The sequence below is a fragment of the Vipera berus genome (genome assembly GCF_964194415.1).
Source record: "Vipera berus genome assembly, chromosome: Z".
Lineage (NCBI taxonomy): Eukaryota > Metazoa > Chordata > Lepidosauria > Squamata > Viperidae > Vipera > Vipera berus.
Window position 1 is genome coordinate 7,703,271 of NC_138205.1, and position 14,442 is coordinate 7,717,712.

Genomic DNA, 14,442 nt, shown 5'->3' on the forward strand with positions numbered 1-14,442 from the left:
CACCCAGAGGAATTTGATGGAAGCAACAATGGTGCACATTCAGGAAAATAAGACTGAGAAGATGCGGGAGTTGTAGAAGCTTCATAAGTCTCAAATTCTCAAGGTATAGCAACCTTCTTTCATTCTTTATTCTATAAAGACGATACCATGACTGACTTCTAAGGAAGCATCTAAACATGACAGCTGGGGGAAAAAGCAATGTGATAGTGCAAGTAAGGAAAACCTAAGATGCTTGGGAAGTTCTCTTGGTGTAGTTCTGGTCTCAGCCAGTTTATACTTCACAAGAGCAAATAATCTCTCCCTTTTTTCACACTAAGGTACCTTCTTCCGTAACAAGTGAATACTAGTCTCATTCTGGGGGGGGGGAAAAACAACCTTGGGATTGAGCTCTCATCTGCAACTCATGTCTGAGTAAAATTTAGTCTTCATTGCCTCCACAGAAATCAGTGATAGATCTACTATCAGAGAAATCTTCTAAGAACCTTTTACGCACACAAGGAAACAACTTAAGCAAGTTTTTGCTAGTAAGTTCTTGCTTAGGTGATCCCATCAATATCTGCCAATCTTCTTCCAAGCAACAGAATGAGAAGTTGTATAGCAAGCTTTGGTACAGCACATTCTTAATTGATCTTTCTTCTGTAGATCAACCCAGCTTTCTCCTCTCTAGGAGGAAATCTAAAGCCTGGGATCTTCTCTGCATACTCGATCTGGGTGAAATATATTTGTTGTCATGAATCTACTTCTGAAACTAAAGCAACAAAAAGTTAGTGAGTATGGTTTGGCTAATATGATCCTATAAAGCATTTAAATATTTCCAAAATCCTTTGACGTGTGCTTTACCATTTTTCCAGGGAAGATCATTAAAGTCAGCTGCCATTTCTTCTGCAGAAAAATGTTATCAGTGTGCATTGTCTAGACACAGAGGAAATTGGATTGTGTAGCTTCTTCTTCAATGTATTGTTTACGGGTTTTGCGGGGCCAAATTGTACTAGAAATCTTGTACAATACATCTCCAATAAAAGAGATTAATAGAAGGAGGGCAGGCCAATTCATGCTGCATGTCTGCTAAATGGATTTTATGAGCTCCAAAATACAATTGTAAATGAGAAAACCTACTTTACTGAATAACAGTACTCCTTCATGGCTATGAAAGACATGTGATGTCACATCTCTACACGAGTCAATAATGTAAGATAGAAACTGCTGTTTGAATGAAACACAAATGAATGTAATGAATTCAGGTTCAGTTTTATAAGTACTTACATATCTTGACTTAGGCAAAGGACAGACACTGAGAAATCTATGTGCACACCTCATAGTATTAAACCAATACAATGATAAATAGAGTTTCAAAAGTAATTTCTTTCCAAAAGCAACTCAGCCCAGGGAAAATATATATCTTTATTGTGTTGGGATGGATTCATACCTCAATTAGTGCAGCTGCCAGCTGCCTGCAATTAGTGCAGGTTCGCATCCCACCAGGCTCAAGGTTGACTCAGCCTTCCATCCTTCCGAGGTAGGTAAAATGAGGACCCAGATTGTTGGGGGCCATTAAGCTGACTTTGTAATAATGCCGCTTGGGGTGTGTGTGAAAGCCCTAATAAGCAGGCATATACATAGAATGAAGGCTATTGCTAAGCACATTGGTTTGTGCTTAAATTGTAAGCTGCCCTGAGTCTTCGGAGAAGGGCAGGATATAAATGGGATTTAAATAAATAAATAAAAAATATGTGGAATGTAGATATTTAAAAAGAGTTCTTTTTTCTTAGCCAGATACTATTTCTTTGAGGAACATCATTGACTCTGAATAAGTGTCTCAGACTTCAAATCTCTCATTATAGCATAAAATATCTCACCTGCTCCACAGGTTAGGTGATTAAAAGAAAAGATACTACATGGAGTGCCCAAATCAAACAGCTCCAAATGAGTTTATCCTTTCTGGGTTTCCATATACACAAGGGTTGAAGCTGCCCTTACTTCTCTTCTTCTCAGTCATGTTTATCCTGACTCTTTCTGGAAATTCCCTCATCATCGGAGTGGTGATCTCTAACCTTCAGTTGCATAAGCCCATGTATTGGTTCCTCTGTCATCTCTCCATCTTAGACATGGCGTTCGCCTCTGTGGTGGTCCCCAAAGTCATTGCAGGATTCATTCCTGGAGGCAAAGTCATTTCTTTTCTAGGGTGTGTGACTCAACTGTACTTTTTTCATTTCCTGGGATGTGCAGAAAGTCTTCTCTACACCTTGATGGCTTATGACCGCTTCTTGGCCATTTGCAAACCACTCCACTATGGCAACATCATGAACTGGAAAGTGTGTCTCCTTCTCTGCTTGGGTACCGTAATTGGAGGCAGCCTCAATTCCACATTTCAGACTTTCCTTACCTTCCACTTGCCTTATGGACAGAGATACTATATTGACTATGTCTTCTGTGACATTCCTGCCATGCTGAAACTGGCTTGCATTGACACAAAACTCAATGAGTTGATGAGCTTCATTGACATTGGCCTTGTGGCAATGACCTGTTTTCTGCTTATCTTAGCATCCTACGTCTACATCATCCTGGCTATTTTGAAGATTAGTAGTAGTGAAGGACGGAACAAAGCTTTCTCAACTTGTACTGCCCATCTTATTGTGGTGGGCATCTATTACCTGCCTGTGATATATCATTATCTGAGACCAGCTTCTCAGGGCTCCATGGATGGTGCAGTGAGCGTGTTTTACACCACAGTAACCCCTTTGTTGAATCCACTGATATACACACTTAGGAACAAGGAGATGAAGACTGCACTGGTGAAATTGTGGAGAGGAAATGCAGAGTAGCCAGCAGCAAGTAAACAATCTCATTTTTACTTTATTCTTCTATTATCAGATGTCACCTGAATGAAAAGTGAGCACAGCCACCTAGAACTGTGGTTGTACTCAATGCCTTTGGTGTGCCCTCCTCACAGATGGTGTCAATCCCAGATTTTGGGTTTATACTGTGCTCCAGAGAAAGTTTGCTCATCTGATATTAAAGACACTAAAGAATCCCATTTCCAGTGGGGGCGGGGTTATGTACATTGTGTAAATTACTATTTCCCCATTGAAACTGAATTCTTCACAAACTCTCATTCTCAAATTAAAATACTTTTGTTGGATGTTTGGAGTTTATGTGTTATAAGTTGCTATTGGACACTTGAATTAGAAAACCAAATTTAAAGTCATAACCCTCACCATGTTTAATATGAATGACTGCAATGTCTCCCTTTTCCTACTTCCCAGGACTTGCTACAGATCACCAATGTTGTTGATGCTAAATATTGGGACCACCTATCTCTAATAACTTTTGTCCACCCAGTAAAATTGGCCAAAGCATATGTGCTCCAAGTCCCTTTAATTCAACAATGTCATGTTGGCAGTGACCCTTGCAGAAAGAGAGAGATGGAGAGTTGACCAGTGAGTAATAGAAAGCAAACACTGGACTCTCCAAAGATGTAGAAAATCTATTGCAGTTTGTTTATTTATTTATTTATTTATTTATTTATTTATTTATTTATTTATTTATTTATTTAATTTGTATACCGCCCTTCTCCCGAAGGACTCAGGGCGGTGAACAGGGCAATACATATTAAAAACAAGATACAAAAATTAAAAGCGATTAAACAACAATGACCATGAATAAATTAGTACACATTAAAAAAGTTAAAACAGGTTTATAAAACCCAACCCCATCCCATCAGGCCAGGCCAGCTTGTTCAAAAAGGTAATAGCACTTATATACTGCTTCACAGTGCTTTACAGCCCTCTCTAAGTAGTTTACAGAGATAGAATCAGCTTATTGTCCCCAACAATCTAGGTCCTCATTTTACAGACCTCAGAAGGATGGAAGGCTGAGTCAACCTTGAGTCAGTGAGACTCGTACTGCTATCAGCCATCAGTCAGCAGAAGTAGCCTGCTGTACTGCATTCTAACCACTGCACCACCACAGCTCATAAGTTATTCTCCTGAGATCCTTTAATTTTCAGTCATGAAAACTTGAGTGTCAACCATCGAAACCAACAACTCAGTGTAAAGAAAATATCAAACCAAAGGGCCTATATGAAAATCAATCGTGTGTTAAAAGAGTCCCAAGAATTGTAACAGTCTCCAGTGCAGTATTCTAAGGAAATTACCACCACAACTTTCCCCTTCTCACAAATGACAATTTTTAAAGGTATAAAACAGTCATAGTCTGTAAAGCAACCAGATTAGAGGTTGATCCTTTCATCCTTCCTACCTTTCGTCTTCCTCTCTCTCCCTCTTTCACTATGTGTGTGTGCTTTTGTATATGTTTCTATGTCTCTGTGTGTGTGTGTGTCATCCTCTATGTACCTACTTATTTATTTTCAAGATTTAGAAACTGCCTGAATCCAGAAGCTTTATATCTGGTGAGCATAATAAAATAATAGTTTTATTCAAAGACTTGCACTCCATCAGATTTGTAGAGTGGCTAGACCAATTTTTCTCAACCTCAGCAACCAAGATATGTGGACCTCAACTACCAGATTTACCCAGCCAGCATGCTGGGCTGAGGAATTATGGGAGTTAAAGTCCACACATCTTAAAGTTGCTGAGATTGAGAAGCACTGGACTAAACTGATGTAGGATGTAAAATGGGTGGAGATGGGGAGGAGAAGGGAGGGAAAGACAGATTGGTTATGCAGCTGTGGATTACATGGGAGACAGACTAGAAGCCCTTTATCAATTAACAAACACAAAATGTTAAAAACCATTGTTTGCCTTCCACGATTACCTAAAACCTTTTGATGGATGTGGGTACAAAAATGTCTTGCTTGAGGTTTCTGGTTTTTCAAAGCAGTCTGAAACACTGCACAAAACACAATACAAAGAAGAAGAAGAAGAATGTCATTCAATTTTTTTTCTGGCTGCCCAAATGTCTTCCAGAAAAAGAGGTTTTAACCTCCCATAAAGTGTGTAGGGGTGGGGAATTTATTCTTGCCTCAAGGTATAAGCTATTCCAAAGGAAAAAAGCAACAATAGATACATTCTCATTGTATCTGCCTCTGAAGCTCATATATGTTCTTAATCTGAGTATATACCCATTGATAAGTATGCTTATCAATGCAACCTGTCATAAATTTTAAAAGACTATATATTCCAAACACCTAACACTCATTGCCACTCTGATTTCATCATTATTTATATGTATTGCTCAAAATCATTAGTTGCATGTCACTGTAAGTAACTGAACTCAGCTGATTCTTGATAATAGTAACTTGCATTCATTTTCTTCATGGCTTACAATACGTTTCCCTCTTGTCATCTTGAAGTTCTGCTTCAATGAAAAAAAATGGGTTTGTGATGATCATCAAGTTGCCAAGTGTGTGGTCAATGTCCCCTCCTATAACCAACATTGGCTAGTTTTTAGTGAAACAGAGCATCTGGAAATATGAATAGTCTTCATTAAGAGCTCAGCAAGGATCTGAAGAAGCTGAAGAACTGAAGAAGCTTCTTGGATGAGAAGTGAAACATCTTCAAGGAAAAACAAAGGAAGTCCAGTTGACCTTTGAAAAAGCACCTTTGGGTCCTCAAGAGATGATCAATCCATCATCCAGGGGCCTGGAATTCTAAAGAGAAGTTTAAGACACGTTTCCAAATGTGGGAATTCAAACCTCAGAATATCAGGTGCCTTCCACATATGGTTTTCCTTGAGTTTTGCCTTGAAATAACTGATATTTCTCCTGGGAAACAAAGTACCCTAAAAATTCCAGCTTCCTTTCCTGGGTATCCACAGTTTCTCTAACATTGTCTATAATTTTGTGAACAATCTGATTTCTTACACATTTATCCCATTATATCTTAAATATTTTCCCTAAAAGCCATGTTTACATATCCTGATTATACAATCTACCTGTATGGTTTGACAGAAAATAAAACCCTACAGTCTTGTTCAGGATCATAAAATCAAATAGATAAATAAAGTGTATTTAAAGACTATGTGGATAGCTTCTAAAAACTCCCTTGTTTGAAAAAGTTTCTCCTTTTTGGATATCCACTTACATAATTGTTAGGACACCAATAATCTAAGAATTCTAAGAATTATCTTGAAGGTGAGAAAGGCCAGCTGTATTGTGTTGATATGCTGTTAATAAATCACCATCTGAACTGAGGTGTCGAGCCCCGCAGGCTCGACAATCAACGAGGGGCGGCACACCACACCCCTCCCGCCACCATGTTTCTCCTACCCAGCTGACTGGCGGCTCCAGTGGCCGGGGAGACGGTCCAGTGGTCGCCGACGCCCACAAGCGTCCCACCAGTTCCCAGCCCCGCCCAGAAGAACGGCCTACGTGCTCAGGCCCCGGGGCTACGGCACCGCAACGGAGGCCTCGCCGACAAGCCCAGTGGGACGCTCGGCTCGGTATTGTTGCCGCACCTGCACAGAGCAGCCCTGCCAGCCCGGGAGGTACAGGGCTTCAGCCGCACCGATGCTCCCAAACCCAGCAGGACGTGCAGCCTGCCACCATTGCCGGGGCTGCACAGAGTGGCCCTACTGACACAGCCGGTGCTGCGCTTGCTCGGCCTGCTGCTTACGGACTGGGAGCCCCCTTCGCATCGACAGACAGATGTCCTGAACAGGGGGCGGGGGTCTATCGCTGGCGGGCGAAGGGGGAAAGGCGTGCACATGGTGGGCTGCTGGGGCCATCTGGCTGCGCTGGGGTGAAGGGTCCATGGGGGACGCTGGAGCCATGGGAGCACAGTTGCAGAGAGGGGCTTCTTGGGTAGGGGATGAATTGAGGGGAATGATACCTGGCACAGGAACACAGGAGACGCCGGATAGCCGGGGCAAGGAAGAGGTCACGCGGGAGGGAACAGGGGATTTATAGGAGGGCGGGCGGATGTCAGCCTAGAGGGTGCGGTGTTAATTGAAAGGCGTGGTGCAGGGTGTGGTGATTTGTGTTGTGTATATAAGCAGCGTTGGGTGCTCCGAGCAGCCAACGCTGACTTGATTCTTGCTTTGGATTGCTGTGTTGGAGAATAAAGCGCATTTGTTCCTGCTTCCTTTGTAAGTTGTCCTCGTTTCCTGCTGCAACAGCTGTTGTGCCGCTCGCGTCAGGACGAGCAATTGACATGAGGTCAATTCTTGAGTGTTTTTGTAGTGTTCTGAAGAAATAACAATTTCTCATGGTTGCTGTAATTCTCTTACCCGGAAACGTATGGGTGTGTTTTGTGTGAGTCCTTCATCGCTAGTAAAGAACAGGAATTAGACTGTAACCACAATATAGGTATTCTGATCAGAGATCATGCAAAATGTATCTTCCCAATTTGGTTTATCTAGATCGGGGGTAGGCAACCTTGGCTCTTTTATGACTTGGGGGCTTCAATACCCAGAATTTCTGAACCAGTCATGCTGACTCAGAAATTCTGCGAGTCAAGTCATAAAAGAGCCATGGTTGCCTACCCCTGATCTAGATATATAAAGGGTGGAGTCAGGCCCAAGAAACCAGGCGCAAAGATAGAGTTCAAAAGCACTGTGAGTTTATTCCATGCTACCTATACACAAGAAACTGATCTACTAACAGTCAATGCAAATTGGCGTCAGATAAGAGTCAATGGACTTCAAGGGGGGGCTAGACTTGGGTTTCTTTTGGGGGTGTTGGGAATCCAGAATGATGAAGTATTTGACCCCATGCAGAGGCTCAGCTTGGTCATCTCCTGTAGGTGGGATTGACCACTCCATGTATTCTTTTTTTAAAATTCAATTGATTCAGTTAAAGTCCATTCACATTCTCCAGTTGCCCAAAGTTATATTAATAACACTTCTATTTATTTGCCCCAATAAATATTCTGTGAGGCATATTGGTAACCAAGTAACATTTGAATAATATAAATAATTGCTTTGTTTTTTTAGCACCCTTTCCTAGTAGAACTTGGTTGGAATGCGGTGGCTTATGTGATTAGGATGCTGGGCTGGAGGTTAGCAAGCTCATGTTCAAGATCCGAGTGTTGCATGGCAGGGTGAGCTCCTGTCATTAGTCCCAGCTCCTTGATCAGGACATGAAAAGAGCCCTCACAGGTGTCCCTCAGGCAATGGTGATGTCACTGGTTAATCCTTTCAACCCTGAAGCGCCTTAAAAGGTCCTCCAATTCAAATGGGATGGGAATAGAACTTGGTGATCAGCAATCTTACTTGTTCTTTTGATTTTACCTTCCTGAAAAAGAAAATTTTAGGGAGTTTTTTTGCCAAACCATACAGGCATATGGTTCAACCAAAGCTATGTAAATGTGACTTTACAGGAGATATTTAAGATGTAGTGGAACATATGTGTAAGAAACTAAACTGTTCTCCAAGTATGGACAACGATAGAGAAACTGTGGCAGAGAAAGCCTCTCTATCAGAGTTTTTAAATATTATTTTATTCTTATTGATTTTAATAATATTTTAAAACATTTATCTTTATGGTTTATTGCTTTAATGTTGTAAGCCTCCCAGAGTCACTTCAAAGCAAGATGGATGCAAGTTACTGTTATTAGAAATCAACAATCTGGCTGAGCTGAGTTATTTACAATGATGTCCAACTAATAATGTTGAATGATATTATGTATAAAGGTAAAAGGTCATATGTGACTCTAGGGATTGATGCTCATCTCCATTTCTTAGCCAAGAGAGCCAGCATTGTCTGAAAACACTTCTATGGTCATGTGGCCAGCATCTTTATACACTGAGGTGCACAGATCACCATTACTTTCCCACTGAAGTGGTATCTATTTATCTATCCACCTGTGCATGCTTTTGAACTGCTAGGTGGGCAGAGCTGAGGCAAGGACAGGAGCTCACCCCTGTCTTGCAACGCTCATGTCTCAAACCCAGGCTGTCAGCTTTCCACCTGACAAACTCAGCATCTTTAACCACTAAGCCATTGGCACTAGATAAGAATCATTGGAATCCAAAAGGGAACATAATGAGACCAGGCTGGGAATGTAATGAAACTAGGGTGATTCCTTTCTTGACTCCACCCTCAGACTCTGCCTGTCCTTCTCCTACATCTCAGGGGGTTTGTTGTTCCAAAGGATGGGTGCCATGGCAGAAAAGGTTCTCTTCCTGTGTCCCATCAGATGGAACTTCTTAACAGACAAGACCCCACAACATGCTGCTCCTGCCGGATCTGAGGGGAGAGTAGATGTAACTGGGGAGAGGCAGTCCCTCAAATAATCTGGCCCCGTGCCACATAGAGCTTGAAATGTCAAAATCAGCACCTTGAACAGCACCTGGAAGCAAACTACTTCTAGTTGTTTTGAGTTCTATTTATTAATAATCCCAGAGCTGATTTCACTACAATGTGTGTGTTTATTTCTGGAATGTTCTCACTCCACATTTTAAATCAGTCTCCAAGTGATTCATTTAGAGGTGTTTAATGATACATCCAAAGACACTGAATTAAGACAATAGGTCCTTAGTGATGGGAATGCAAGTGGGATTTGGAAACAGGAACAACTTGGGAGTATAGACAATAAAGGCAGTAGAAAAGAGAATAAGATTGGAATTAAACCAGAGTACCCAGCCTTGTTGAGACAATGGATGGATTTCAAACTCCTTCTACAATTACCATAATGAATGTCTCTCAGACTCTTTGAGAGGTGACACACTGCAAGACTTTATCAAGCAGCCTAGAATAATCATCTCTTCATCTCCAGTTGGGTTCTGACTATAGTTGGCATTAGATTGAAATCTCCATCTGAGTGGGATAGAAGGAAGAGGTTTATAAGGTGTCAACAAACATCTCAACATGTGATAGAAGACATTTGAAAATGAATTGAGGTTGTAATTAATGTGGAACCATTTAGATGGGACTAATTCAAAGGTATTCCTCCAACATTGCATGATATACTGTACCTTTTTAATTAAGTGCTTAGCAAGCTTCAGATAAAATAATATCATCTATGTATGCAGTTATAAAAGGATTTTGATATGGAAGCTTTCCTATCATAACCACAAAATGTTTGAGCAGCCATTCTGGGGATTGTCCAAAGCTGATCTGATCAGCAAGGAACAAAGGGAATGATTTGGAGACTTGGAAGATAGGGCTTGATGGTCTGTTCTAATTGTCCCCTTCAAAGAACTCTACTTATTGTAGAATTACAGAATTGCAAAAGGCCATTGAGATCAAGAAGATCAACTTCTTGTTCAATGTAGGAGCCCATATTAAAACATCCCTGGTTGATGTCATAAAGTTACCTTCTATTTGAACGCACTCACCATGAAAAAGAAGAAAGAACAAATGCATATAACATGCAACATTCCTGTTACTTCCATTTTTAAAATAGTTCTCTTCTTTTGGTTAATATCAGTTCAAGGATGCATGGCCATTTTATTTCCTATTTCATCTGCTGAAGGAAGATGTTCTCAGAACTTATGCTGTACTGGGCCTTTTTCATCTCAAACCATGGATAGATATAATAATATTTTGTGAACTAAATAGATATTATCTGGAGGTATCAGGGACAATCTGTGTATCTTTTACTACTAAACTACATGCAAGTTGATTGCTTGCAGGACATAGTAACATAAAATAAATTTTAACAAAATACATTAAACAAATGTTTATGTCAGACATGAACAATCAGACTTACATGTGCAAGGTTCAAGCTGACTATTTTATTCTTCTCTCCCTATTACACATTTATCTCCAGGACTGATAGCTTTCGAAAGGGAACTACTAGATACAACTCTAAGGCATTCTGGAAAGGTCAAAGCTAGCTGTCTTATGTGTGTAGGCTACTTTTGCACTTGAGCCCTCCTCCCAACAGAGAAGATTGCTCTCCAATAACACTACCTGTGATAGGATCATCTGCTTAAATATTGCATTATTGTTCTGCTTATTGTCTGCCCTCTTTCCATGATTGGTTATACCCAGGATGTGTTTTTGTTGCACAGATGGAGGGTAAGAATCAAACGTCATTGAATGAGTTTGTCCTTGTTGGCTTTCCATATCCCAATAGTCTGAAGGAACCTTTACTTATCTTCTTCCTACTCATCTATTTAATGACACTCTTTGGAAATCTTCTGATCTTGTTGGTTGTGCTATCTAATCCCCAACTCCACAAGCCCATGTACTGGTTCCTCTGCCATTTGTCCTTTCTTGACATGACAGTTTCCACCGTGATTGTTCCCAAGGTCATCGTTGGATTTTTAGAAGGTGGGAAGATCATATCCTTTGGAGGTTGTGTGTGTCAACTCTTCTTCTTCCATTTTTTGGGTTGCACAGAATGCTTCCTTTATACACTGATGGCTTATGATCGATTTCTGGCTATTTGCAAACCACTCCACTATGGCAACCTCATGAACCATAGGACATGTCTCTTCCTGGCCATGGGCACCTGGATTGGAGGATGCCTTCACTCTATGATGGAAACAGCCCTTGTTTTTCGCTTGCCATTTGGTTGGGAAAACCAGGTCAACTATATCTTCTGTGATATCCCCGCTGTGTTGAAGCTGGTCTCTGCTGACACAACACTCAATGAGATGGTAACCATGGTGGATGTTGGGCTGGTGGCCACCACATGCTTCCTTCTGATTTTGACTTCCTACATGTACATTGTCTCCACAATTCTGAAGATCCACAGTGTCCAAGGTCGTAAATGGGCTTTCTCTACCTGTACTGCTCACATAACCGTAGTGGTGACCTACTATGTGCCTCTTGTCTTCATCTACCTGAGACCAGGATCTCAGGATCCACTAGATGGAGTGGTGGCTGTCTTCTACACCTCACTGACTCCACTTTTGAATCCCATTATCTATACGCTGAGGAACCAGGACATAAAACGTGCCCTTGTCAACTTGTCTAGGAGATCATCCTAAATTGATTCCATGAATATTCCTGTAATCTGATAGAAAGAATCTCCTGCTGGTTGTTGCCATATAATGTTGATCAAAGGACTTTGATTCTATACAATGAAGCCTTTATAGTAATTAACTTATAGGCACAGGCACTGTATAAGCCATTTTGAGATTGCTTAGCTATGGAGGGTATACATTCAAATTCAAATAAATAAAAAGAGATGTAGATGCTGCCAGAGCATGATTATTGACAATACAGTTAATCAAAGTGTTTATTGTTACATTTGTTGCCATACAATGTTTTTTAAAATATGTTATTAAATTTTATAGGGTTAAGAATAACATTTTAGAAGGCAATGTTGTAATTGGGTTAAACAATAGATCAGTAATACAATCATTAGTGAGTATCTCAGGTTATACCATCAAATATTTCTTCTCAGTTTCCCTTAACATTTGCTATTTCGTATTTATGCTAATAATTTTCTAATTATATCAAAATTCAGTAAAAATTTCATTATCACATTTATAAATACATTTTTTTTCTTTTTGCATACACATATCTTAATAGATCTCGATAGACAATCAATGTCCTGTTATAAAATTTTACCAATTTTGATTTTCAATTACAGTATTCCAATTTAACTTTTAATGTCCATAGTATTTAACTTTCAGGTAACTCATTTATCTCATTTCATAAAAATTATAATATCTAAAATACACCTATTAAACTTAAATATGATCTTATTCTATTCCATAAACATTTTATTTATTTATTTATTTATTATTTAAACTTGTATACCGCCCTATTCCCATAGGACTCAGGGCGGTTTACAGGGAAAAATTTAAAATACATACATACAAAGTTAAAATCGATTAAAACTAAAATTAAATTAAGTCCCTGAATTTAAACTAAAACCCCATTAATCAATAATTAAAACCCCTCAGTCTGGGCCAGACAGCTCAAAAAGCCAAGTTTTCAAATCCCTGCGAAATGAGCGAATTTTCTACTTCCCACTTCCCATCCTAATAAATCACCACCTTAATAATAGAGTATCTTTTATTACTTCAGATCCATCATCTATATACACTGGGCTAATCAATAATTCAAACCTATTTTCTTATAGTTAATTTAAATTTCCCTTGTTAATCTAAACCTTCAATATTCAACCAATTAATCCTGTTTTTTACTATTTTCTGACTATTTGAAATCTAGTATTCAAATTTCCTTTTATTTCAAAATCTCCCTTTAGCCCACTAACTGACAGTTTAGGATCCTCTCTAATAAATCAGGGGACCCCAGTTTTTCAACCTAATTCTAGCTTTCTTCTTTTGCCAGCCAGGTTTCCATATAAATGCTTTTAAATCATCAGATAGGTCTGTCTTCATTCTTGTCTATATTATGTGGATTAAAGGAGACCATCTAGTTCTAATTTTCTAAGATGTCTGGCCCCTTTATAATCATTCTGTTCATTCCGCCGGGACCTGAAGACCTGGGTCTTCGAGCTCTCTGGCCCAGGCTGAGAATTTTTTAATTTTTAATTTTAACTGGGTTTCTATTTTTTCTCAGGGTTCCATTTAATCTTTTTTAATTTGTTTTTAACTTTTGTATTGATTTTCTTTTAAATATCCTGTAAACCGCCCTGAGTCCTTTGGGAAAGGGCGGTATATCAATCTAAATAAATAAAATAAAATAAAATAATAAATTAAGTCACCTTGATCTCCCAGATCCCCATGTTTGTTATGCTATAGTTGTCTTCAAGGAAAGTCATGTAAAAAGAGAATTCTTCAAACATTAGTGTTATACTTTAGCTACCACCTTTTCTTCCAGCAGCATATTTGACATACTATATATGGAGGAGCTTACATGCTAAATGATTCATTCCAGTTTCTCTCATTTTCATATTTTGCCTAACTATCCCACTGAGTTGTTAACCAAGAACATGAGGAAGGAGAGACCCAAATAATATCCAGATTGGCACTAGTCTGTTTTAGTGTCTCACCTGCCTATTGTCAAGATCTATTCTTTCCATGGTTTCACATAAAGAGCCACTGGGGGGAGTTGGCCCTATGGGTAATCTCAGGGTCCTCATCCCCCTTTCCCACCAGATAAAGGGTTTCCATTTGTCTAAAGAAGTTAGACCTAAAATCACTGCTTCAGTCATTTTCGGGGCCACCACAAATCAAATAAGCTCCTAATGTTCACCTATTTCCAACCTCACCGGTTCCATTAAGTGGGTGATTAAGGTTCCTTCCATTAAAGATCCATCTGCCTGTTCAAATTTCATGGGGCTGGAGAGTAACCGCACCAGTATGCCCAAGTTTAAGAGCAATCGGCAGGCTGATGATGCATCAGGAGCACCCTGAGTCTACTAGCACCTTTAAGTCCATTTGAGCTCCTGTCTTAGGAACTATAAGCTTGGCAGTGAGGGAAAAAGGTGGAATAGGTCGACTCACCATAGGGTCATTCTCTCTCTCATCAACACTATCATAGGGAGTCAGCACTGTGGCTGAGTCAGCTGGGGTCTTCACCTTCTCTTGAGTAGGCAAGGTGACCTGGGCAACTGGTTCCTGCACGATCCAATTTGACTTCTCCCTGGCAGATGGCTGGTTTACTTTTCATTTCTC

The 14,442-nt window shown here is 39.9% G+C and overlaps 2 protein-coding genes across 2 annotated transcripts; both read left to right on the top strand.

Annotated features, from left to right (window-relative positions):
- Positions 1-1,895: 1,895 nt before the first annotated feature.
- On the top strand, positions 1,896-2,822 carry LOC308678585 (olfactory receptor 10G6-like; the record flags this gene model as incomplete). The annotated part of the gene is made up of 1 exon (XM_081345811.1): positions 1,896-2,822. One exon carries the CDS (start codon positions 1,896-1,898, stop codon positions 2,820-2,822), a length of 927 nt encoding a protein of 308 aa, XP_081201937.1.
- Positions 2,823-10,914: 8,092 nt separating this feature from the next.
- Positions 10,915-11,838, top strand: LOC308678586 (olfactory receptor 10G6-like; the record flags this gene model as incomplete). The annotated part of the gene is made up of 1 exon (XM_081345812.1): positions 10,915-11,838. The coding sequence occupies one exon, from the start codon at positions 10,915-10,917 to the stop codon at positions 11,836-11,838; it is 924 nt and encodes a 307-aa protein (XP_081201938.1).
- Positions 11,839-14,442: the final 2,604 nt, after the last annotated feature.